General features: G+C 40.5%; 2 protein-coding genes across 2 annotated transcripts; both read right to left on the reverse strand.

Annotated features, from left to right (window-relative positions):
- Nucleotides 1-239: 239 nt before the first annotated feature.
- Nucleotides 240-9,864, reverse strand: LOC141804535 (uncharacterized). Its single transcript, XM_074689002.1, has 7 exons — nt 9,652-9,864; nt 5,285-5,429; nt 5,094-5,189; nt 4,330-4,474; nt 3,630-3,775; nt 991-1,130; nt 240-901 (listed from the first exon to the last, which is right to left on the reverse strand). Exons 1-7 carry the CDS (start codon nt 9,749-9,751, stop codon nt 753-755), a joined length of 921 nt encoding a protein of 306 aa, XP_074545103.1. The 5' UTR covers nt 9,752-9,864; the 3' UTR covers nt 240-752.
- Nucleotides 9,865-11,737: 1,873 nt separating this feature from the next.
- On the reverse strand, nt 11,738-25,058 carry cunh5orf22 (chromosome unknown C5orf22 homolog). Its single transcript, XM_074687898.1, has 10 exons — nt 24,777-25,058; nt 24,551-24,696; nt 22,704-22,853; nt 19,627-19,760; nt 16,834-17,129; nt 15,606-15,668; nt 15,019-15,140; nt 12,788-12,854; nt 12,488-12,627; nt 11,738-12,344 (listed from the first exon to the last, which is right to left on the reverse strand). Exons 1-10 carry the CDS (start codon nt 24,843-24,845, stop codon nt 12,188-12,190), a joined length of 1,344 nt encoding a protein of 447 aa, XP_074543999.1. The 5' UTR covers nt 24,846-25,058; the 3' UTR covers nt 11,738-12,187.
- Between the last annotated feature and the right edge of the window lie 1,048 nt (nt 25,059-26,106).

Genomic DNA, 26,106 nt, shown 5'->3' on the forward strand with positions numbered 1-26,106 from the left:
TATTGGAGAGAGATGGAGAGTGGGTAGAAGGTCAGAGGTCAGGCAGAAGCTGGTTAGTTTGCAAAGAGTCCCTATGAGCAAACTTACACTTACACTGGTGAATTGATTCTGACTGGCCCGGTAAAAAACAAACAAAAACAAACACACACACATGTATGACACACACACACACAAAGAGGACGGCTGACACATCAGTTAAAGCAGTGACAGTGAGCCAGCTCTCCTTGTTTCTGATTTATTACTTGTTGGAAAACTTTTCTCTCCAAACACTTTTTCACTCAACCTTTTAAACTTCTTCAGAGATCATTGCTCTGTACATGTAAAAAAACAAGTGAGTTAAAAACAGTTAAAAAACAACTTCTCTTAAATCTATAGTCTATATAACAGTCAGCACAGAGAGGAGCTATAGTTTTTAAACAACTTTAAAAATAAGGCACACTGTAACATTCCAAACTGCCTCAATTCAGACCAAAATGATAAACTCATGCTTCTTTGTATCAAAGTCCTTCATATATACACAATACGAGTGTTTGGAAGTTTTGAGTGGTTATAGTTTGTGTTTTAGATATAAAGATTCTCAGTGTGTCACCCTATCACCTAAGGCACACACTTCATAAAGAGGAACCCAGACTTTAAATCTACTAAGATTGTTGTCACGTGGGCAGATCGACCCTTCAGCATCAGATTGGGAAGCAGGTAAGAGAGTGTGAAGGCGTGAGTGGTGCAGGGCGCTCTGTTGGAGCTCCTTCTCTTTAAGAAAACATTTTGAAGTTGGTGCCATCCAGGGGAGAGATCATCAGCCGGGCTGAGCCAGGGGAGAGCAGAGGCCGCCAGTAGTTCCTCCAGATGACGGTGCACACTCGGAAAACCAGCAGGACACAGGCCAACACCAGGAGGACGACTACGCAGCACAGGAGGAGGAATCAAAGGAGTTAATCTACCAGTGTTTAAAGACAGCACTGACACGTCAGTGGTGACTCTTAAACTCACCCATGAAGATGGAGTTCGGAGTCGGATCATCCGGGTTATAGTGTTTCATGATGTTTCCAACCAGAGCCACGATCACCACAGGGTAAACTGTCAGGATGTAACGCACCCAGCGGTCCAGCACCCAGTTCTCCAGGATGAACCTGCAGACAGAGACCAGCAGCAGGTCAGAAAACAGAACTCTGACGCTAACAGAGCGCCTGGTACGTGGGGTCACTGTAGGCTGCTTTAGTGGAGGGGGAGGATGGCTGATAATGACAGCAGGAGTTTGTCCTCTGCAGACACAGCTCATCAGACTGCTCTGAATGTTTCTCTGAATCAGTGTGTGAACAGTCAGCTGACAGGCTGCAGACATTATCTACCCACTGATGGATGCTGAGCTCTCTCTGAGTTAAACCGTTACTGTTATCAGTAGGGCTGGGTCTCAATCCAAAGCGCTCAGTGACTGTACCTGCACCCATACCTTCACTCAGACAAAAATGAGGTCTGAATTGCTCATAACAAGTAAAAAAAACTGAAAATGGAACAAGAGAATTAAAAAATGCTAAAAAATTTGCTTCAAACTAGAATAATTTCTGAATACAAGAAACTTTTTTTCTTGTTCCATTGGCAGATTTTTATTTTACTTGTCACAGCATTTCAGACCACAGTTTTATCTTTAAATAACTTGAAACAAGACATTTTTCTGGACTAGTCAGGTGAATGTGACTCATATGAAGTAATTCTTATTGAAAAACAATACAAAAACACTTGATAAGATTTCAGTTGTTTGCAGAGTGAACAACAAATCATTGCCCTGAGCAGAAGAGGAGCTGCAAACCAGTGACAGGCCAGTTTATACTGAGTGCACCTTGAATGAGTTCATAACTTTACATGAACTCTGTTCTGTCCATTCTTGTTTTTTATTTTTAATGTCAAAATATCAAGCCCCCTCCTTTATCAGGGTTGGGACAGGAAAACATGACCACAAAGAGACAAGCATGATTCATTAGAATGCAGTCACCTGCTCCGACTGCAGCTGTGAGCATTATCAGCTTATCTGTCGGTGAGTGTTTTGGATAGGAGAGAGGCTCGGCACCTGCTAATCATGGAGAAGCAGCAAGTGCTGGAGATCAATTCATGCTCTCACGTCAGTCTCCAAACCCCAGAAAAGTCGCTTTTTTGAAGAACAGTCACCAGAGGGGAGTAGTAAGTCCATAAATAAAGCGACAAAGCTGCTAAGCTGGCAACACTGTCCTGCATGCAGAAACCAAGTGTACTGTTACAGCCAATTACTAGTGGCACTATCAGGTCTTGATCACGTGATTAACCCTTTGGGTACTGAAACTTGGCAGTGAAGTACGAGGCACGTTTTAATACTTGGTATTACCCAAGTGTTTCGATCAGTGCCATAAAAGAACTCAAATTTGTACCTAGCCTTACTTATAAGTCTGTATTTGTTCGGAAAACCACAAAAAATAATATAAAACTTAATATATAAAATATAAACATAAATTATGTAAAACAATATAATATGAGCTTTAATAATTAGAAACTTGGACTCTGTAACAATAAAGTCAGACTCACATGAAATTAAACTATTACAGATGCTCTGATTCATTGCTCCACTATGTTTCGTCCCAGCACAGCGCACAGCCAGTCAGTGCAGTAAACAAGCATGTCCCAGTACGTCTCTATGATGGTGCTGTGTGGCACTGACAACTGCTGAAAACTATCGTTAAATTGGTTGGGAAAATGTGTCAGATTAATTTAAATCCTAAAGGCTATTAATATTGTCAGAAACTATAACTAAGGGAATTTTGTCAATAATTTTAGTTAGAGTTAGTTTTATGACCACAAGATACAGTTTTAGTTTACTTATCGTTTTTCTTTTCTTTTCTAGTTTTTCTTAGTTTAAGTTAACCGCAATGTATTTTAAATTTTAGTTTTCCTTTTTAGTTAACTATTATAAAACCTTGGAATGTAGCCCACGGGCTGTAGTTTGACCAGGTCTGACTAAGCTAGTTTGATCCTGTACATTCTGTGCTGTTTACTGTCAATAGCCTTACTTTTCTTTAAGGTGTGAGTTTAGCCTCGTTTCCACCAAGTGGTCCAGTTTGTATCAGTACAGTTTGGTACAAGTTGGATCGGTGAAGCCTGATTCTGTTCGTGTCAGCTGTGCGTCAGTTACATAATAGCGTGATGCCATAGCAGTGCAGCACAGTGTACCCTGCTAATAAATCCAACAAATTAGAAAAACGTAACACAGTAAATAGAGAGCAACAATGGAGGACATCCAGTAATTTGTCTTCTCTGTGATTGGTGGCTCTTTGTTACAAAGAACAATCAAGCTTTGTTTCAGAGAAGGCTGTCACACAGGAAGTGACTATTCTTTGGACTGCAGTGTTGTAGCTCCACCTTCCGGGATCCAATCAGTTTAGTTTGGCACCTCTACGTAAGGGTCCCAAACAGTGGGATGGCTCGTCTTGGTTATTTAGGGCTCTATCCCAGGATTAGTCGGTGGAAACACTACAAATGCATGCCATACTGAGATGAAATGAACTTATTTGCTTGGTGGATACAGGGCTTATGAGTGTGAGTGTGTGTGTGTGTGTGTGTGTGTGTGTGTGTGTGTGTGTGTGTCTCCTCCAACCAGAGCTTACCACAGCACCACCTCTCCAAACAGGATGCACAGAGAGGCTGTAGCAGCTGTGCTCTTGTCCACGCCCCACAGGTGAAGCACCAGGGAGAAGTTAATGAGGGAGGCGATGCACGTCCACGTGGTGTAGAGAGCCAGACCATTCTGGACCTGGACGAGTGGATAAACACAAGAACAAGGAGGAGATCACTGACAGTTGCAACCATAACTGCCTCATATGGACTTTTCCTCCTCTTATTTAAGCCAAACATAAGTGGCTGCAGCCTGGGGGAGGGGGCCAGGTGTGACCATCTTCACAGAGCACTTCAAAAAGGCAGAATTTTTTGTTTCCTGTCTCTTGTTGTGGTTGTGACATTATTTTTCCTGACTCTCTGTTCACCATATAGAGTTTGAATTACTTCTGCTCTGATTTGGCGCTGCGTAGAAAAAATATATTAATTTGACTTCCGGGGGCCGATGTTTGGGAAACACTGGCTAACAAATAGAGCTTTCATGCGTCACTGTCACAGTTAACAAATCAGTATGAGCTGCTGACCCTTGGTCATTTTCACTGAATTAGATGTGGCCCATTTTGAAAAAGTTTGGACATCCCTAACTGAGCTTTACTGACCCACACACACTTACGTACACACACACACACACACACACACACACACACACACACACACACACACACACACACACACACACACACAGCAGCGTACCAGTACTCGAAGACAGAACAGGTCCTTGCGGTGGTACATCTGTAACCACAGACCGTAGTAATCTGTGGCAAAGCAGCAGAAGAAAATGGCGCTGTGGTTGGAAATGACGATCATGATAAGGACCACCAAAGCTGCCAGCATGGCCCTGAAACACAGGGAGGGGAGGGGAGGAGAGGAGAGGAGAGGAGAGGAGAGGTTAGGAGAGGAGAGGAGGGGAGGGGAGAGGAGAGGAGAGGAGGGGAGCGTCACCCATCACCAAACCTCAGCAGTGTGACACATTTCAAAGATGCAAACTGAATTTATTCAACCTGGTTCAATCACCAGAAGTTTTTTTTATAAGAAATTTTAAAAAAGAAATACAAGGTCTTAATACTCTAAGTAAAATATAAACATTAATACTATAAAGTTATATTTAAGTGGTGGGATTTGTTACATAGGGGAACTTTTTAAATTACATTTCAGCTCAGACAGATCTCAGTTGTCTCTCCCTACAAAGTTACAAACAAGAGTGACTTGAAGCGCCTTTATCTTCTGCTACACAGGAGAAAAAAACTTTTACTATTACTTAAAGAAAATGTGTGTGACAGAAAAATGCAATAAAGTGAAACGAAACTCTTTAACCCAAATCTAGTGAAAATACACGACTATAGAATGATTTCCTCTGACTTTGCTGGTATCATCAGAACACCTTCTTACAGCCCTATCCACTACAAACCTGATGTATACCCAGAAAAAATCAACAAGCAGACGTAGCAGACACATACTCTCTGTCCCATAGGATCAGCCAGATCATGTTGAGCACCATGTTGCAGAGCCAGCTGAAATAGAAGGCGTAGGGCAGCAGACTCTGTGCCCAGGATCTATTCATGGAAAGACAGGGATCAGTTTCATGCTGTTTTGACCCAGATCATCAGAAAGTTTGAACATCAGGAGGAAGAGTTAGAGGTTAGCTCACCCTCGACACACGTAGGACGTCAGGTATAAGACCATCAGGGTGAGCCAGGTGTAGATAACACCCCAGATGGAGAAAGTCCAGCCAGCAGGGGTGATGTTGGTCTCATAGCGAGCAGACACATTGCCTGTGCTCCGGAGGAAAGGACCTGGACACACACACACACACACACACACACACACACACACACACACACACACACACACACACACACACACACACACACACACACACACACACACACACACACACACACACACACACACACACACAAACTCATAGTTATTATCACAGTTAAGTTACTCCTCCTCCCAGGGCAACAGTTATCTAGAACAATCTGCTTATAAACATGACTGCTTATAGGTCAGCAACCTTTACATTCAAAAGAGCCGTTAAGCCTCAGCTCACCTAGATGAAAGTCATTCGGGAGCCACAAAATCTACGTTTTCTTCACATTAAGCAAAAAAAAAGTGTATCATCTAGTGAATAGTTATTTAAACGAGAGGTTTTGTGTTTAAAAAATTGAACATGTGATTTCTTAGGTTTTTTTAAATAAATTTGCAAATTTGAGAAAAAAAGAAATGTCTGTCAGAGATTTTATAAATTTGCAAAATTTATTAAATTTCATTAGGTTGGAAATTTGAAAGAAATTAAAAATATAGAAAATTTGCAAAATAAAAAAAATGAAATTGAAAAATGTGTAAAAATTTTGATATTTCCCCAAAATTTGCTGAAGTGTCATAAATTTGCAATAAATAAATAAATAAATAAATAAATAAATAATGCAATTAGAAAATTTGCTTAATTTCCCCCCAAAATTGTAATACTTTCTGAAAATCGCAAAACAGGGGATTTATTTAAAAAATTCAAAAATTTGCTAAATCTTAAAAGAAATTGAATTCTTTTCTTAATTTGCAAAAAATTCAAAAAAAGAAAGAAAAAAAATCCCCAGAATCTACCAAAATGTAAAAAAGCAAATAACCACAAAAAAAATCACAAGCTTTATCTTAAAAGGTGATGCAATTTTAGTACAAAATAATACATTACTATTTTGCTTAGTGTATGTGTTGTTATCATTGATACTCCTTGGTAAGGAAAAAAATATCTTTACATCAATAATAAATTTTAAAAGCTACACGGAGCCATTGCAAAGGAGTCAAAGAGCCACATGAGGCTCCAGAGCCACGGGTTGGAGACCCCTGTTCTAGGTGTTGCTCCAAAGTTACAGCACAGGATTCCATGGTAATGTACTGAGTAAATGTAAAAGCAACAATGTGCATCAGTTCAAAGAGGCCATGGGGTGCGTGACAATGCTAACTACTAACATTAACTTGCTGCGATGCTTTCCATGTGCATGAAGCTGCGTGTTGTAAATCACTGGAGGAGATCAAGATGGAAAACATTTTCATCACATATGCTCCTGAAATTTGATCTGTGTGATGGTGGTATATGTTTGGATGCATGTGTATGTAGATATTTCTACTAGTGTGACCTTCTTCCTCACTCCTCTACGTAAAGATCACAGATATAGTGATGTTGGTTGTCCATCAGAGGGCAGTGTTAGATTGTAAGTAAAGAGCAAAGTGTGCTACAGCTGTGGGAACCTTGGCAGTGAGGAGTAAACCCAATGTGAGAGCTAAAGAACGCAGTTCTTTGAGCGTCCACTTGAGGTTCTGAAACCACCAATAACCACATTCACACCTATTTAAATGCAGATCTCTACAGCAGAGGCAAACATGTTTACATCCTAAATTAAGTGATGATTTCTGTCTGCATAGCTTGTTTCTCTATCTTCACACACACTGAAGAGGGGGTGAAATTTTGTTTTTGTAACTCAGTTACCCAGAATGCATAATGAGAGGCATAGCTGGCCTGACTGTAACTATCAGTGCTGAGGTTAAAGGCTGCTGCACCTTTTTGCCAAACACTAGCTTGACAGAGTAAGGCTGAGTCTTGACAGAGTAAGGCTGAGTCAGTGTTTCCATCATGGCGTCTGACAATGAAAGGCCTAAAAACTCCACCTCAAAAACAGATGGGTGACATCGTGGAGACTACGCCACTATATTATACAGTCTTACAGGTAGGTTAGTTCATCCAGGACTTACAGCACCCATCAAATGTTAGAGTTACAGTCATTGCTTAATGCTGATTTTAGCTCCATAAGACTCAGGGCTCTTTGTAAAATACAGAAAAAAACAGAATCAGATTGTTTTCAAATCTTTTACTTTATCTTTATCTAATTACTTATGTTGTGCAAAGTCAATACAGCAAATGATGACACTGAAAAATGTTACTGTTTCATGATTAATTTACACTCATTAAAAGTAAATTCCAGCAACATGTTTCCTGAAGGTGAAGCTGATATCGAGTATGATGAGAGCCGCCTCCATGTGCCACCCCTGTAATCTCACCAAACACACACCACTGACAGAATCTATGCTCAGCTCCTATTGTTATGAGAGCACAAGCACCAAATGGAGAGATGAAACATCAGCAATCTCATCCTACATCGTCACATTGCCAAGGACATGGTTCGTATTTATAGAGTGGAAAAAGACAAATCCATAAGGCTGATCCCAGATACGAATTGCCTAGTAGGAAATATTTGAATTTACAAGTTAATGTAGAAGAGCATACCTTCAAAAGTTGTTTTGCACAAGTGTTCAATTTGTACTATTGTTGGTTAAAATAAGGTCCCTACCCTGCTTGCTGCTGTGGTTTCTTTTATTTTGAGATGATTATATTTTTAAATACCTGCAGGAAAAAGCCATTCAGTTCTTTGTAATGATAATAATTGTGACGTAAACTTTCTGGTTTATAATGTAAATCAGTTTGGTCCAGTTCAGTTTTACACATTTATTAACTTAAAACATTAAATATCGAGTTACATTAAATATTTACATTAGGCAAAAAATGGTGCAATATCAAAATTAGGCCATAATGCCCAGCACTACCTCAGAGTGCATGAGAAACAATCAGAGGTTATCATCATCTGCAGTACATCCCATCACTGGACAAGAAGCATGAAATCAGCTGTATCTGTAACTGTCACAGAGAGTCAGGGGTCTGAGCAACAGTGTTTTTTTTTTGTTTTGTTTGAATTGTTAATGTGCACTAGGGATGGGGGAGTACTGGCATTGGTATCAGCTTGATACCAGCCTTTTTTCAAGGTATTGGTACTCATGAAGGCTGCCAATACCAGCAACCCACACTAAAGGCAAAATAATCTTGTGTGGAGTTTTGAACTGTTTTTTACAGTCTATGGTGTGGAGCAAGTCCTCAGTCTTCCTTGCCAGTAGTTAGGGCCACGGATTGACACCACAGCAAATATGTGTTAGATCCTGTTCAGACAATATAGATGAACCAGGCAGTTAACAGTTAGAGCTTAACAATGTTTTATTTTTCACCTCAGTTTTTTTATGATTAAACTCTGACATTTTGGGGTTTTATTTTGCACTTTTGTTTATTTATTAAAAACAAATGGTTAATTCAGAGAGAGTTGTTTGTTTTTTGTGTTGGACTTAATGTCAGAGTGACTGTGCTCTCTTTGCTCAAAGCGATCTGGTATCAGTCTGAAAAAAAGTGGTACAGAACATCCCTTATATGTAATCTGTTCCAGAAAAAAAAGGGAATAAATGTGGTGTTTTACTAAAAGAGGAACCCGTTTAAATATGACTCACTGCTTCAGACTCCCAGAAAGGAAAGTTTCTCATCACTGTGGGAGTCATAAAGTTGGATGTTTATGCCACACCCAGGGATAGAGGATTTTCTTCTTTTGGTCAACTGGCACTCCTAGACTTCACCCCTTCTCTGTCCCTTTCTTTTCCCATGACTTTGACACTGATACTTTAGGCAGAAAGAAATGAATGATAAGACAGTTCTTTTATGATCCAGTCTACACATTACTCAACAGTCACGGTAGGAATGAGTAACTGGACTTGATATAAGAAAAGACATGGGAGTGTAGAATACTTTTCTCTGACTAAAAACCTGTTTCTGACCGAACCCTTCCGTTTCTCGGCCTGTGTGCAGTATTCCTGTCATTAACTGCGGTTATGTAAGTCATTAACGAACAGAGGATCCTCCTGATGCTGCGGACACGTGCACTGTCATGGAAATAACGCCTCGTTGTTTTTGACTAACGCCGTGATGCGTTCAAGGACACACTATAATGACTGGGAGACTCCCGCGATAGCGGTTTCATAATCAGTGAAGGCGCTGTTTCGTAAGTCGAGCAGCTAAAATCTGAAAATGAACATTTAAACAGTTTTAAAGCTAGTGACACTGTCATATAGTCAGCTTAAACAGGGATTTAACCAGACCTCCATGCTAACTGTACTATAACATTAAAACGTAAAGCATGAACTCACCTTTTCCCGCTCCAGCCAGAGCATTGATGACCAGTACAACGACAAAAACCAGCGTACAAAAGATGATCACCAGGATCCGGGGCACACTGTTCGCCTTCATCGTGGTCAGAGAGTCGTTAGTTTGAGCTCGGTGTGTGAGCTGGAGCTGCTGTTTTCTGTCCGCTGCTCTCTGTCAGGGCGGAGACACACTGAACACACACCAGATACACACACACACGTTTTCTGAACGATGCCTTCACGTGCTCTGTGTAAACTGCCTCCAGCTCCGGAGCAAACAGCAGTTTATGTTAGCTCACAGTAGTTGAACTACTAGTAGTTCAGCAACACACAGAGCGAAATATTTCAGCATTTATTTCTTTTAAAACTGATGTTAATGGCTGACAGTCCATGAGACCCAAAATTCAGTATCTCATAAGTCAGAATATTACACAAGAACACTATAATGGGTTTAATACATAGCATAGAATAGAATAGAATAGAATAGAATAGAATAGAATAGAATAGAATAGAATAGAATAAAACTTTATTTGTCATTGCAACCAGTGCAACGAAATTGCGAAGGCATACATAATGTGGGCATTCTGAATAGTTCAGATCTAGCAGGTCTATTGTGCGCAGTAACGCCATTTATTAAATCAGCTTTTGGTACTTTTGACACTTGGTGCAGGAGCCAAACCCTGGAAAATTGAATCAGCATCTCATGGCAAAAGGTTGCTTATTATGAGACCCTGAATTTGGGGTTTTCATGAACTGTAAGCTTTAATCACCACAAATAAGATATAAAAAAAAGAAAATAATAGATAAATGTTTTAGCAATAAATTGTTAAAACATTCCACTCAACGTGTACTGAATTTCTCTATCTCTCTCCATATATGTATATATATATATATATATATATATATATATATATATATATATATATATATATATATATATATATATATATATATATATATATATATATATATATATATATATATATATATATATATATGAATGAATTTCCCTTTGGGACGAATAAAGTATTCTATCTATCTATCTATCTATTTTTATATATATATATATATATGTACACCCACACACTATGGGTGGGTGGTTTTGTCTGTCTGTGTTCATTATATGGTTATTCTAAGTGAGCTCAAACCTCCTTGTTCCATCATCACAGACTGATGAAATCAAAGCTCACCTGTCCCTCTCAGGTGTCTCTGATCCCAGATAATCAGTGGTCAGTTTTCTGCAGTGTTAGATGCTGTATAAACATCAGCAAACTCAGCTCCTGACCAAGGAACATGCTCTCCATTATGGGGTGATATGAGGAAAATATGTCAGGATGGTTTTACGGCAGGATCAGGATCTGGATTGGATCGGGATTTTTTTCATCGTGAGACTATTATGACCTGCAAACAATGTTTGTGTCTGTATGGATACCCTGTAAACCCTTGTTTTTGAAGGTGTAATAAAAATCAAGTTATTTTTGTTGCACTTGTCACCTGCTGGACATGAGATGGAAACCCAGGCTCAGGTACTCGATGCTCCCTCCTCTTGCTTGTATTTCCTCTAACCTTTGCAGGGCTTTTTAGGCGTCTTTGTGGGAGCTGCTGCAGAACACACAGGCAGGTAAACCCCTGCCATCCCTATCATCTGGCCGTATAGAAAACCTCACAGAAACAAAATGAACATTCTATTTTTAAAATAAAAGATCCAGAGTACTCCCTTAGTACAAACAGAAGTCAGTGCCTGAGGGATCAGAGCTCTGCTACAGGTTGAGTTTAACGTCATAAAGATCAGGACTTGTCAATATTTAGGCCCAGTCCTCATTGATAGCAAAACAATACCAACACTTCTTATAAACTGTCAACAGAAGGCTGTATCCAGGAAACACTCTAGCTCTGTTGAACACAGCAGTGACAGTAAGAGCTGAAGCTTTGTTAGCCTTTAGTGAGACTAAGATTACTGCAGCAGCTCTTTGTGGTCTGAGCTATTAAAGGCAGCTGGGGAATGAGGAACTCTTTACATAACACACATACACATCTGCTTTTCATTCAGAGGGTTAAATCAGGCTGCAGAAACACAGGACAGCGCAGGATTCCTGAAACTTTATTTAAATAAACTCACTTATTAAGATGTTACAGTAAGACCATGAAAAGGAGAGAGTGTGTGAGACAAAACCTCTCCTCTCTGCTTCTCAAACACTGTTTTCATTGTTAAACTCTGAAAGAAACTGACTTTAAGTTAAAACAACAACACCAAACAAGTACGAGTCCAGACAGCAGCGCGCTCAGTCATCTGGATCTGTAATCTCAAAGTAACTCACGTCTTCAGTCCTGTTTCGTCCTGGAGGGAAGTGAACACATCACACAGCGTTCATGACTCACCGCTTTAAAAAAAGCTCCATCTGTGGGACATGGGGTTCTCATTTACTCAAACTTTGATGTAGAGATGTGTGTGTGTGTGTGTGTGTGTGTGTGTGTGTGTGTGTGTGTGTGTGTGTGTGTGTGTGTGTGTGTGTGTGTGTGTGTGTGTGTGTGTTCCCAGTTAAGAGGCCTGTGGTTGGCAGGCCTGAGCCTCTGTACTGCTGTGCTCATAGTCTTTGTGCAGGTCTAAAGGTCCATACAGACTCCTCAGGACAGCCAGCACCCTGCTCTGGACTGCATCCACCTGCTCCACTGGACAGTACTCATCCAGACTGGACCTGAAACACATTTCAACACTTTTGTTGATCTACAGTTCACTTCACAACTGCGCAGTATTTATGTATTTATCTTCAGTGACACTGTTCAGAGGTGCTTCCCCCTGCTCTGATTCTCCAAGTGTGTGGAGGTCTGTAGTTTTTACCTGGACATAGTAACCAGCGTGGGTTTAGGCAGAGTCTTTAGGAACAGCTGCACAGCAGAGACCAGTCTGTCAATCTCCTCCTCTGAGCTGACGTGGTGAGGCAGCTCCACAGAGTCACAGGTTAAACCGGCCTGGTGCACCTGGGACAAAACAAGTCCAGCTTTAGATGTTAATGATCTGACAGATGCTTCACTCTGTCTCTTTTTCATCCCCTCACAGTTTCCTTTCTTTCTGGAGTTTACGGAGGATCTTGGAGCAGAGGTTACACAGTGAGGAGAACGCAGGGTTTGACTTTCTTACCATCTCATAGTCAGGGGTTTGATTCCTGGACTTGAGACTGGAGACCAGCCGGGCTAAAGGAGCCATGCTGGGAATAAAAGAAGACAAACTGAATAACACATAAAGAGACAGACTTTCAGCAACCCAGTGTATATTACATACCACACTGCAATGATGAAATTTTAAAAAAGCACAAAAAAGTAATGTCTGTGGTGTTTTTTCTCAGCTTGAAGTGTTGGGCCTCCTCTCGGGACCATGTGGGTGTTTGGAAATAAAGACCTCTGTGCTGAAGAAGCATGGGCGTGCTCCACAGTTTGAGATCAGTGATCAAAGGTCTGCTTTCCTCTGCTGTGTGACTTTTAAAGATATTTCATGCTTTGTTAAAGGTACAGTCCGTACTATACTCCCGAACAAAGTCTGATGAGCCAGGACTGGTGGGTCGTAAGCAGGTTGTTCGTAGAGAAGCTGGTCCCCTTTCATGGAGACTGCCATGTCTCATAGTACAGTACATTAACCCAGTGAGTCTTCGTGTTCAGAGAGAGGCTGTGCAAAACAAGCCTCCCTTCTAGATATCTTCCTGATCCTAATCCACACTTTAAAATAAGATTATCAGAGCCAATATTGCAGGTTACAGCTTATTTTATAATGCTACTTCGTAGCTTCCTGATGGGGTTGAGCTGGACCTGATTGTTTTAGGTCTCTAGGTTTCTATGACAACACCACACCAGCCAACGAAGTTTATTAGAAAGAGGAGAGATCTGTGTTTTTCTCTGCTGAAAACAATTTCTGTGATTAATTTTGTAGTGATGGTGGACACTGGAGCCTAACTGTCAGACAGACAAAGGACAGAAGAGCAGAAGAAACATAAAACAGGAGAGAGATACAGCCGAGCTGAAGGCTAAAAAGGCTAAACTGTTTGTGATAATGTTCATTCCAACCCACAGTCAGCAGTTATTCTGCAGTGGTCTGTTCAAACTTGAGAGTCTATCAATAGAAGGAAGAGTGAGGTTACGTTAGCTCTGCTTGGTAGATGACTGGCAGGACTACACCAGGATTTGCTAACGTTACACATTAGCCTATAGATACGTCAGAGCACCAGGCTGCCGATAGCACTGCATATAGCCAGCTACTACAACGTTTGCTTGATGTCATGTTTCAAACTGTAGCTCTATGTAACTGTACTGATAAATACACTGCCTGTCCAAAAAAAAAAATTCACTCCAAAAAAAAAGGTCATACACTTGAATATTTTGTTGGACCACCTTTAGCTTTGATTACGGCACACATTCCCTGTGGCATTGTTTTGATAAGCTTCTGCAATGTCGCAAGATTTATTTCCATCTGGTGTTGCATTAATTTTTCACCAAGATCTTCACTGATGAAGGTAGAATCTGACTGCTGTCAGTCAGCAATCAGTGAGGCTAACCGAAAAAAAAGGCTTCAGTTTGCTAGAGAGCATTGGAAGAAGGTCATGTGCTCTGTGAGTTCAGACTGACCCTGTTCAGAGTGATGGCACATCAGGGTAAGAAGAGAGGCAGACTAAGTGATCACCCATCATGCCTAGTGCCTACTGTCCAAGGGGGTTGCTGCAGTTGGTCAGGTCTAGGCTCAGCAACAGTCTCAAAGAATGAGGTCAGCTGACTACATGAATACACTGAATGATCAGATTATTCCATCAATGGATTTTTTCTTCCCTGAAAGCACGGACATATTCCAAGAGGACAATGCCAGGATCAATGCCGGGCTCAAATTGTGTAAAGCGTGGTTCAGGGAGCATGAGACATCATTTTCAAACATGGATTGGCCCCCACAGAGTCCAGACCTTAACCCCATTGAGAATCTTTGGGATGTGCTGGAGAAGGCTTTGCGCAGCGGTCAGACTCTACCATCATCAATGCAAGATTTATGTAATTCATGCAACATATAGAAATAAACCTTGTGACATTGCAGAAGCTTTTTGAAACATGACCACAGCAAATGCGCGCTGTAATACAGGCTAAAGGTGGTCCAACCAAATATTAATGTGTGTGACCTTTTTTTGGTGGCAACTTTTTTTTCTGGCCTAGCAGTGTACCTTATTTTGGCAGGTTGTATCCAGTAAAAGTTGTCTTGAACAAAGAAAATTTGTTTCCATCCAATCTCCATTTAAGTCCAAAACAAACACAAACCTTGCCAGAGAACATTTAACACCTTGGCTGCCCTGTTTACATCTCTCTTTGTTTTCAGGCCAATGAAACCAGAAATACTCCTACCTGGGATGACTGGCCCAGCGCGTCACCGTCACCTCACCATCGTCCTCCAGAAGGTCAGCAAACGCTGCCTCCAGATCCTCCAACTGATGAACACGATAGTCCACACACTCCTCGAGCTCCTCCTTCACACATGAAAACACAGACACACATCTGAAGTGAACATTACACAGCTCAGAAGATTATTTTCTCACAGTCACAGTGAAACTTTCTCATCCACTCTAGTGTTTCTGGGCTCCAGGTGGAGTCTAGTCCAGCACCTCTGAGGATTTAACACAAAATGTCTGAGTGACTTCCATCAGCTCATCGAACTCTTCTTCTCTGCACTGGTCTGAGTGATAAAGAAATGTTTTTGCAAAGAGGGGAGAGGAGATGCTGGTTCTTCTGCAGCATGTTTCAGGAACGTTTAACCCGTTGCATGCTCACTGTAAATTATACATGTGGGTTTTTTCAACAGGGCCAAAAGCCACACACTCCTTTCCTGAATCAAGTCCTGTGTTTGCCAGCATGGAGTCCGCAGATGCATCATTATGTGTGTGTGTGTGTGTGGAGCAGAGCTGTAATCCCTCTTGTGAAACAGACAGTCTGACCTCAGTAGGGTTGGGTCCAGGTCCTCTGAAGCTGTAGAGCTCCTTCAGGATGTTGTACTCTTCCTAAACACAGAGGGAACATGGAGCTGAGGTCAGTTCCTGGAAACACAAAGGAGTCCTGTGTACGTGGACCGAGGTTTAGACATCAAGACATGAACAAAAACCTGAAGAATTAGAGTCAGGTTTTCTGAGGCCCTAATCTCTTTGGCCGTAAACTTCTGATGTTTCTAGAATGATCACACATGAAAGTCAAATAGGCTTCTATTTTTTCGTTTCTCTCTGAATAAAAACCTTTTTTTTCCATAACTCCACAAAGCCCTTTCTCTGTGGTCTGGATGTGTTTCCTGTTACCTACAGGCCAGGATCCTTCCTAACTCTGGTTTAATGAATCAGTTCCTGATTTTCAGGAAGTTAAAGCAACGACATTAAAAAAGTTGTCAGAGTTAAACCACTGTGTGTGTGCGTGTGTGCGTGTGTGCGTGTGTGTGTGTGTGTGTGTGTGTGTATGCAGAAAAAAGATCTTGTGATAAGCAGAGGCCTGAGGACAAACTGAATGAATAATAAGTGAGTTATGGAAGGTTGTGTGACTGTGTCATGAGAGTGAAGTGTGTTACAATAAAAACACACCTGCATGTATCACCAGCATCTCTAAAACTAAACACACCTGTAATATGTGAAAAAGATGGATTTACCAGTGTGAATAATATGTGTTTATAACAGACAAACCTTTGTGTGTCATTAGTGATAATAACAAACCTACTTGTGTGTATAATAAGTCAACTTAACAGACACACCTATGTGTGTTAAGAGTAATAGCAACAGACCTACCTGTGTAATAAGTGATTATAACAGACATCCATGTGGTATTTAGTAATGATAACATATGTACCTGTGTGTGTAACAGGTGATAATAACAAACCTACCTGTGTGAGTAATAAGCATTAATGACAGACACAACTGTCTGTGATAAGTGATAGTTACAGATGTACCTATGTGTGTGAATGCAATGATAATACCAAACATACCTGTGTTTAATTAATGATAATAACTGATATTCCTGTGTGTAAGAAGTGATGAGAACAGACGTACCTGTGTGTGTTGTTAATGATAATAACACACCAACCCATGTGTGTAATTAGTGATAATAACACACCTACTTGTGTGTATAATTAGTGATAATTACATATTAACCTGTGTGTAAAATAAGTGATAATAATAACACACCTACCTGTGTGTATAGTTCTTTGAAGGGGTTTTTACAGGAGAAGAAATCCAGATCGATGTCCAGGATGTACGGTTCTGTCTCATTTAGCATAGTTGATAATCTCTTGATAATATAACTGGTTGAGCCCTCTTCATCATCCTCACTCTCAGCGCTCAGACTCCCAGTGCTGCCCCCTGCTGGCTGTGTTGTGTCTGTACACGTGAAAAGGATCTCAGAGCAGCCTGGCTCCTCAGCTGTCCCATCGTCTGTCCTCTGTCTCTTTACAAACCATCCGTCAGAGTCGGTGTGTGGAGTCTGTCCTAAAGCATCACACAGCAGCAGAGTGAAGAAGTAAAGACATATGATTAATATTTAAAGTATAATTCATTCCTTAATCAATGAACAACAGGTGATGTTGTCTGGATGTTGGGTCTCTGTTGATAACATAATGTTAGCAGGTCTGTTGGTGTTTCTGGAAAGTGTCTTGGGATAATGTTTGTTGTGATTTGGTGCTGTATGAATAAAGATTTATTGACACATTATCAGATATTTGTCCCAGAGTGATTCTATAACTAGAAGTACATCTCAAGTCCATGGGGTAAACTTATCAACTAACTAACTAACTAAACTAAATATTAACTTCAAGCAGTGACCAGTTTCACAGTGAGCTATTTGGTTGATATTTCTCTTTCATTTAATACAGAGAGTTAACAGGTTCCATCATTTATTTAGCAAAAAATGAAAATCATGTGTTGGAATTTGCAGTTTTTGTGCTGTTTGATTTCTCAAGTGTCCAGTTTGCTCTTTAAAATTAACGCTAGAATACATGTTTTTGCTTATTATTTTCAGTATTATTTGTTGAAAATAAAAATTAAAACATGACAAAGATGTTATAAAAACGTTTTAAATAATTAATTTAGATAAAATAATTCACTTTGTGTGTGTCTAAGAAATCTGCACCAACTGTGTTACCCATTGAAAAAAACCCATAAATCAGAGATGGTTTGCTCCAAAGTCACATGGCTTAAATCAGGTGAGGTCCCATCCTTTTTGGTGGGAACCTTGATTAAAGTGTGTCATGTTTCAGCTCCTCATCAATATTTCATCAGAGTGGTTGTCTGTACATGGGGCGCATTGACTGTGTTACCAAAATTTTCTGCTGTTCTTACTATAGATGTTATAAAGACCAAACTGTGAAGAAAATGAGCAGAAATATGAGCTGATGGAGATCAGGTGGTGGCATGTTCAAGGTCTGCAGATTGCAGGTTGCAGCACAAGGGACAAAAAATGGAGGAAATGTAAACTGTGTTAGCATCACTAAATGTAGTGTTGTAGCGACAGGTTTCTCTCTTCTTGCCCTGTCAGCTGTGTTACATAAGATTTTTGAGCCATGATTCTTTGAAATTTTGTCTAAACTGTGATATAAATGATGAGAGACATCTCTAGGGAGCTTAGTCTGTCAGGGAAGTTTTCATTTTGCACTCAAAAGAATTCTAAGACTTACAAATTCACAGTGTGATGAATCAGTTCCTTTAATTTACATAGAGCATGAAGTGAAGACTTCTGTGAGGTGTTCTCTGCCAACAGTGAGGTTGTCTGGCCTTAGACACAGTTAGAGCTGAGGTAATGAACATTCCACAGGACCTCTGTCCAGCACCCCTTACAATCACACCACACCACACCACGTCAATCACACCATCACTGTTTGGATCAATCAGTGACACTTAGGCCTGTCATGATAATCAATAAATCAATTAACTGAACAATAAATAAAAACGTCCTCGGTAAGTTTGCCAGCCTCGATAAACTGACATGTGCATAAGCCGCCTGCCACAGTCCCAGTGTGGGAATATTTTGTTTTTTTTATCAGAATGAACAAAGTGTGAGCTCATGAACACCAACGAGCTGATATGTCGCATTTGTTTGAAAATAGTGGCGACGAAGAAGAAGAAGGGGAGGTGCAGCGGAGCCTTGTTCTTTGACAATCCGCTCTTACTGAGGCTTTTGGTCGGCAAAGTAAATAGAAATAAAAGCGCCAAATGGTGGGCTCTCAAAGACAGCTACATCGCCAAAGAAATGCAGCCCTTCAATACGGTTGAAAGCCAGAAATGTTAAAAATGTTTGACAGACAGTACGGATTGACTGGGAAAAAGTACATGTTACAAACAATTCAGGAACTGTATAAACTCCCTTTTGTTTAGGCTATAGTTTTTATTGTTGTTGGTTTTTTTTGAGTTTCGTTTTTTCTTTAGAGACAGAGTCTATGTTTTATTGTTTTTGATTAGTATTTATTATTTTCATTGACATGTATTTTTTTCCAAAAGAGAGTCCATTTCATTTTCATTGTATTTTTTTCTCTTTCTTGTTTGTTAAATGTATTACATTTTTTGTTTAATTTATTTTATTTAAAACATCCTGACCTTTTAATTACAGTTAAATACTCTTAAGAAATTAAAGTTTCTTGCTTTTTATATGGTGTACTCACTTTATTATCCCATTTATCATAATTACATCAATGAAAAAAATGAAAAAAAAAATCAAAATAATATTGACAATAATATAGTTTATCGGCAATAATATTTTGGAAAATTATCGTCGAGCAAAATTTGTTATCGTGACAGGCCTAGTGACACTTAACTTGCCCTCCAGTGAAATGGCAAAGCTATCCCCTATATGTGTTATTGCCCCCATTACAAATTCCTTGGTTATATATTTAGTCAGACATCGATTCTCACAAGCCTGACATAGAAATGTTGAACAGACCATTTCTGGAGGGAGAATATTCAAAGTAATCTGAGTACTACCCGCCCCCCTCACCTGTCATGGACCTGTGCCCTGGTCTGACGGGGTTCACTTTGATCACGTCCAGGAGGAGAGGTTTGGCGTTCTCCAGCTGCTCCTGGCTCACATACAGACCATCACTCAGGAAGTAGTGGTCTGTGCTCGTCACCCTGCAGATGGAGGAAGAGAAGACGACTCAGAGACAGACTTTCTGGATCTTCATGTTTTCATTTTTTACTGGGTTAAAATGAAGACACAGACTAAACTCAGCCTTGTACAAGAAGGTACTGGATGTAAATCAGTGAGAAACTCTCCCAACAACATGATTCATCATCAGAAACAGAAAAACAGATTTAAATCTTTCCTCCTGCTCCTCACAGTTTCATGCCAGCCAGGATCAATGGATGGTTAAAAGGAATCAGCGCCTCATTACACAGACCTTGACCCAAGAGAAAAACGTCTTTGAACTGGTCCCATTGTTCCTAAAACCAGCCTTTTCTCATAAATTACAACAAAGGAAACCAAATAAAACAAATGAAGACAAGCAAGATGGAGGGACTGAAATCTTAATGAATGGTTTGTTTCTGTGAAGATCTCAGCTGCAAAAACCAGAGACAAAACTAAGACACCATGAGCATCTTGATATATCTCAGATCTACAGTGGTCTGATCTCATTACAACCCAAATGGGTCCAGTAGAGATGAGAAACAAGAACCAGTTCCAGATAGTTCAAGTCCCTCAAAGTCTTATGCCTTTAAAGGTGCAGTGTGTAGAATCTGGCTGAACACAACAAAGAAAATCAGATATAATGTTTGTCAAATATCTTCAAATAAGTGAAGAATAATCCCCATAAAACTTTCCTTTTCCTTCGTGATCATGAAAGGTAATATACTGAACATGTCTCTGAGGATAATCGACCTTTTCCAATTTGCTTATCCGTCTAGGAAGGGGGTAGACGATGCCATTGCAACACTGCTGAATCTCATCACTGGACATTTGGAGGGCCTGAAAGCTCTTGCATGTTTGTGCTTCATTGATTTTGCATCAGCCTTTAATTGTATGCAGCCTCATATCTTAGCTCAGAGCTTACTGTCCATGATGTAATCCATGAGTTAGTCAGACTAACCTATACATGTATGGGTTTTTTTCTTCTTCTTCTTGGGGACAATAAAAAATTTCCAATCTAAAAAATAATCTAATCCTTTTACTCTGTCAGAAAAAAAGCTTGTTGTCTTTACAGTAGAAGAAGACAGAGGTTGTTGAAAAAGAAGAAGAAGAAGAAGAAGAAGAAAAAGAAGAATAGAATAGAATAAAATAGGATAGGATAGGATAGGATAGAATAGAATATAACTTTATTTGTCATTGTAACAAGTGCAATTAAATTGCAAAAGCCCTTCAGTCAGTGCAAAACAGTTAAAAGTGTAAAAAAGCTGCCATGTTCAGGTACATTAATGACATGAGGTAATTGCTATATTGTAATTATTTGATGACAACGAAGAAGAAGAAAGTGTTTTTTTTTGTTGTTTTGAACAAGAGAACTAGTATTGAAAATATTTTTTTTATTTATCATTTAAATCATCACATTTTGGTCCAAAAATATCAGGAGGAAATGAAGAGAAACAGAACATGAGCTATCAGAGGGTGACGAGGCTGTCATGGAGCTTTCTGCCTGTTGTTTCTCCAGCTATGAGACATGTCCCGCATCATCAACACCAACAACATGAGGATCAGAATAAATGAGGCCATCTTCAGGATCCTGTTTGATCTGCAAAGGCTGAGAGTCACTGAGTGATGGGATGTTTCAGGAACAGATGGACTCATTCAGAAATCTGTCACTAAAATGACAATTTCTACACACTTCACCTTTAAAGGGGACATATCATGCTGATCCCTGATTTAATACTTATATAATATAATAAATTTGAAAACAAGACCTTTCACCCCCTGAATTTTGTTTTATCTCAAAAAATGAGATATTGTATTTTTTCTGATATCCTAGAACGAGATTTGATGCCTCTGAAAATAGCTCATTGCCAGTTGTCTGCAAGATTTTGACCGTCGTGACAACACGAGGATCCTTTCTTTTTATTGGAGTAATCTGATAAAGCAGCTCCTCCTCTGTGATGTCAGTTAGTCACACAACCGCCACCGAGGGATACACCCACCAAGAGCCGACTGACTGAGTGCTGGATGCAGGGACTCTGCTCTGCTGAGCAGCTCGGCTTTACATGGTGAATTAGCAGTTGAAACACTGTAGTTTTAGCAGACGTGGTAATACTTGTGAGACTGTGATATTTGCATGCTTGTTCTGACATGCACTGTGAACCTGCACCAAATAATGCTGCGGTAATAACATAGTGAGGAGCTGACGGTAGAGGCGATCTTTAGACTACACTTTCAGCATGATGGATAAAACAGACAGAGAAAAGTGAAGGAGCAGGATGGAGCCCTGTTATAGAAATAGTTTATTGGTGAAGTCTGCCTATATTTCCACGTATAAACTATACATGTTACAGTATTGGTTTGACTCACCACACCGAAGCTTATCCTACACTCTGACATTTTATTAGTGCTATCACTGCCTTAAGGTGAAGTTTTGGCAAACAGCAAACTCGCTCGGTCTGCCCCATCCAATATGGTGATTTTGTAAATACTGCCATGCTGCAAAAACCGCCCCCTGGCTCTGCCCCCTCCACCCCTCTGATAGAACTGACCAATCAGAGCACAAAGGGCTGTGACGTTGCGAAGTTACTGGAAGTCATTCTGGAAACGGAGCGTTTCAATGAGATCTTCAGAATGGCCTAAAATGAGGATATTGAGAACGCTATTGTGGGGCAATGAAGGAACTACATGACTTGTACTGAGGGCAGAAATGCTTTACAGGCATCCTAGTCTGGCATAGTGAAAAGGAGAAACAAGCATTATATGTCCCCTTTAAGCCTAACAGTCTAAGTGATCCCTTATAGATTCTTTGTTATTTTTTTAAACAACTTTATTTTTCCATCTCTAATTATTGATCAGAGTGTGAATGAGTCGTGGTTATTGAATGTTTTTCTCCGATCTGGGAGAAATATGAATGTGCAGGTGTTTACAAGTGACGGACAGCGTCTCACCTGATGGTGGTTGTGGAGGAGTCACGTCCCACACACATCCTGTGCTCCCCTTCTCTGATCTGCTGGGCCCAGTATGGATGAAGCCAGGCCACACAGGACACGTGACCAGCATACACCATGGGCATGATCCAGTTCTCTATACTCAGCTCACTGAAAAACAACAGACACTGAGTCAACACACCTCCCAGAGTGCACCATGACTCTGGTAGTCTTTTTTCCTTAACGTTTTTAACAAAACGTTCAGGAATAGCTGTGGTCATTCTGACTGTGACAGCTGCTACCTATTCCTCTGAAACATGCTGCTCATTGAATAATCACAACAAAAAGTTCCAGTTTTTGATGTTGACAGGCTCAGAGCGTTTTCCTTAGTGTCTGACAACATCACAGCAAATATCCAGAGAGAGCTTTTTGTTACAGACTGAGAGGATCATTAAACTGCACTGCTTATAGGACCAACACACCAGATACATCGGCAGTCCGGCTCCGCTAAGTTGTGTTTTGACTGGGTGCTCTCTTATTGGTAATCTCACACCAGCTGTGTGTTGTGAGACCAGCCAGACAGCTGGAACCACAGACAGAGGAGTTATCGCTCTTCCCACTCCGTTAATGAGGTTCTCCTTGCTCGGCTGAAAAACTCACACCTGTTGACTCCTGCTCTTGCATTGCTTTTTATGTTAGTTTGTTGCTGGCTTTTTGGTTTTGACACAGATTATTTTATTTTGGAAGTCACTATGCGTTTTGATGCGGTTACCCTGCATGACTTCCTGTCCCGCTCAATCTGCTTTTTGTAAATTGACATGTCACAGCTCCAGGATCCGGGAAAATTGGATGGCTTGTGTATCTGCTGCAACCTGTCGAAGCAGGGACACAGCCAGACTGCAACTGAGTGGATCCAGTTTGAGTTGTCACACTGACTTAAATAGAAACAAGGGCTGGGAAGATGTGCTTTTCTCTGGATTTGATTCTTTCAAGATTTTTGGGGTGCCGATTCAATTTAAATTGCAGTTCTTTGATATTCCCAATTTTGACGATTATTAAGTCTCCTTTTACCACCTGACCATGTGAAAAGTTAAAAGATGATGATGATGTCTACAGACTATATCATATTTCCCCAAAAATGCACATCACATGTAAGTCAGTTTTCAGGATTTCTTTAGGGGATCTGATTTCTCAACTTTTTCCTACCCAGCTTATAAACAAAGACTAAAATAAAGGACTTCAATTTGAAAAAAAAAAAAGTGAACAAAAAATTATGATACATCGATTTTTCCTCCTACCCCTAATAGAAACCTATCTAATCCGGTGGCATGATGAAGCGGGGCAGGGCCAGAGATACATCTGCTGGGAGGGGCTAAATTTCACAGAATCTGACCTTGAGCAGACCACACCATCTGCTGCTAAGTCCAACATCATCAGCTCAGCACATTTATTCACACATTTTAGACAAAGACAGAGTGATACTGTGAGCTGCAGAAAATCTGTGACACTCTGTATCATCTACTCTTAATAAGTACTTTATCCGTAATAATGAGAGTAGAGACTTCTTTTAACGTGTGCTATTTTTTATGGTCCATTTAGCACCTGGACCAACAACAGTGTATTCAGAACAATAGTTAGCCTCCAGATGTGTCTCTGGTTATTTCATCAGGACAGCACCGCTCAACTGTTTGTGTTGAATCTCGGTTTCACAGTAAACAGTAAATCATACAGGGGATTCACTCTAGCTCACTTCAGCGGTATGAAGCTGACGCAGAATGTGATTATTTAATCCAGCTTCTTTTGATTTAATTCACGTTATTTCAGACATCAGCCTCCCCTGTTTGAATAATCCAGATGCCCGTCTGCACCTGAGGAGTTTCTCCTTGTCGAACACGGTGTCTGCGCTCATGTTGACGGGGATGAGCAGGTCAGGGTGGGAGTCCAGGTGGACCATCTTGATGTTCTTCAGAGGAAGGTGTCTGGATGCTATGGCCCGGTAAATGTGACACACCACCTGGGAAACACAGAGACACACACACAGAGACCATTTTTCCCCCGTCATGTAATGTGACAGGAAAGTTTCTATAGACTCACATCGTGGTGGTCCTCCACGACCCACACCGGGAGCTCCGCGTAGACCCTCTTCAGCGGCACACTGCTCATTCTCACGGAGACACCGGGCCGATACCACGGTAAGAAAAAAAAGGCTGTTTCTATTCTTTATTTTCCGATGTCGCTATTGTCACAGCATCCCACTCCAGGTCCAGGTCCCACCCAGTTCTGTTTCAGCGTTTAGACGGTTTAAATGTAAGAACACACGCTGCAGACTTATAGGAAGTGACGTCAGAGTTTGTTTATATGCACGGCTAGAAACAAGAGTGGAAAATTGGTTCCTCCAGAGCTACGATGCCCTGGAGGTGACATGAAAGTATTTTTCTGTCCTGTCGTCCTGCAATAGTAAGGAAAAGAAACCGGGGTACTAAAAAATTAAGGTCCAATAGCTCATATACATATATATATATATATATATATATATATATATATATATACACACAATATATATACTATATTTATATATATATATATATATATATATATATATATATATATATATATATATATATATATATATATATATATATATATATATATATATATATATAAAAAAAATACTGAAGACGGGGCCATATTTTACTTGATCACAAACACAAATAAACTGACTCCCACTGAATAATCTGATATCGGTCTGCATTCACGCTTTATTTAGAGATTTTTCTGTGCATTACATTCACACAAAAACACAGCTAAATAAGGCTCTAGTTCTCATCGTGGCGTAAAATGGCGCTACCTCTGCTGCAGAGCCACAGCTGGCTATGAGGCGCTCGCTGCTTAATGTATCAGTCCGCACGCGCCAGATATAAACAAACGCAGGGAGTCTGCCAGGACGAAGAGACACGGTGAGAACTAGAGCCTTATCTAGCTGTGTTTTTGTGTGAAACTAAAGTGCTGAAAATTCTCTAAATAAAGCACGAATGCAGATCGATATCAGATTTTTTCAGTGGGAGTCCGTTTATTTGTGTTTTTGGTCAAGTAAAATATGGCCCCGTCTAAGTGCAGAGGAAACCGGCAGAGGAGCAGGGAGGGGGTGTTTGGTGCGAGTGCTCTGGGCTTCTGTTGCACAAAAACACTGCTGTAGGGGAAATTTCTGCCCTAAACCTTGTGATAGGACCCAACTTGTTCCATCCATAGGGTGTATAAAACAGGTTCCATCCCGGAGTATCACCTTAAATCACCTGATGCTGGCGGCCAAGGGTCTTGTCGGCGGTAGATCCGCTCTGATTGGCCAAGGTGGGCCGTGCTCCGATTGGTCATAGTAGCCGCCATTCTCCAACAGACCCCGCCTCCGTGTCCTGCAAGTGCTCAA

Source organism: Halichoeres trimaculatus, unplaced genomic scaffold (assembly GCF_033239565.1).
Source record: "Halichoeres trimaculatus isolate MK-OKI-2021-1 unplaced genomic scaffold, fHalTri1.1 fHalTri1_scaffold_15, whole genome shotgun sequence".
Classification (NCBI taxonomy): domain Eukaryota; kingdom Metazoa; phylum Chordata; class Actinopteri; order Labriformes; family Labridae; genus Halichoeres; species Halichoeres trimaculatus.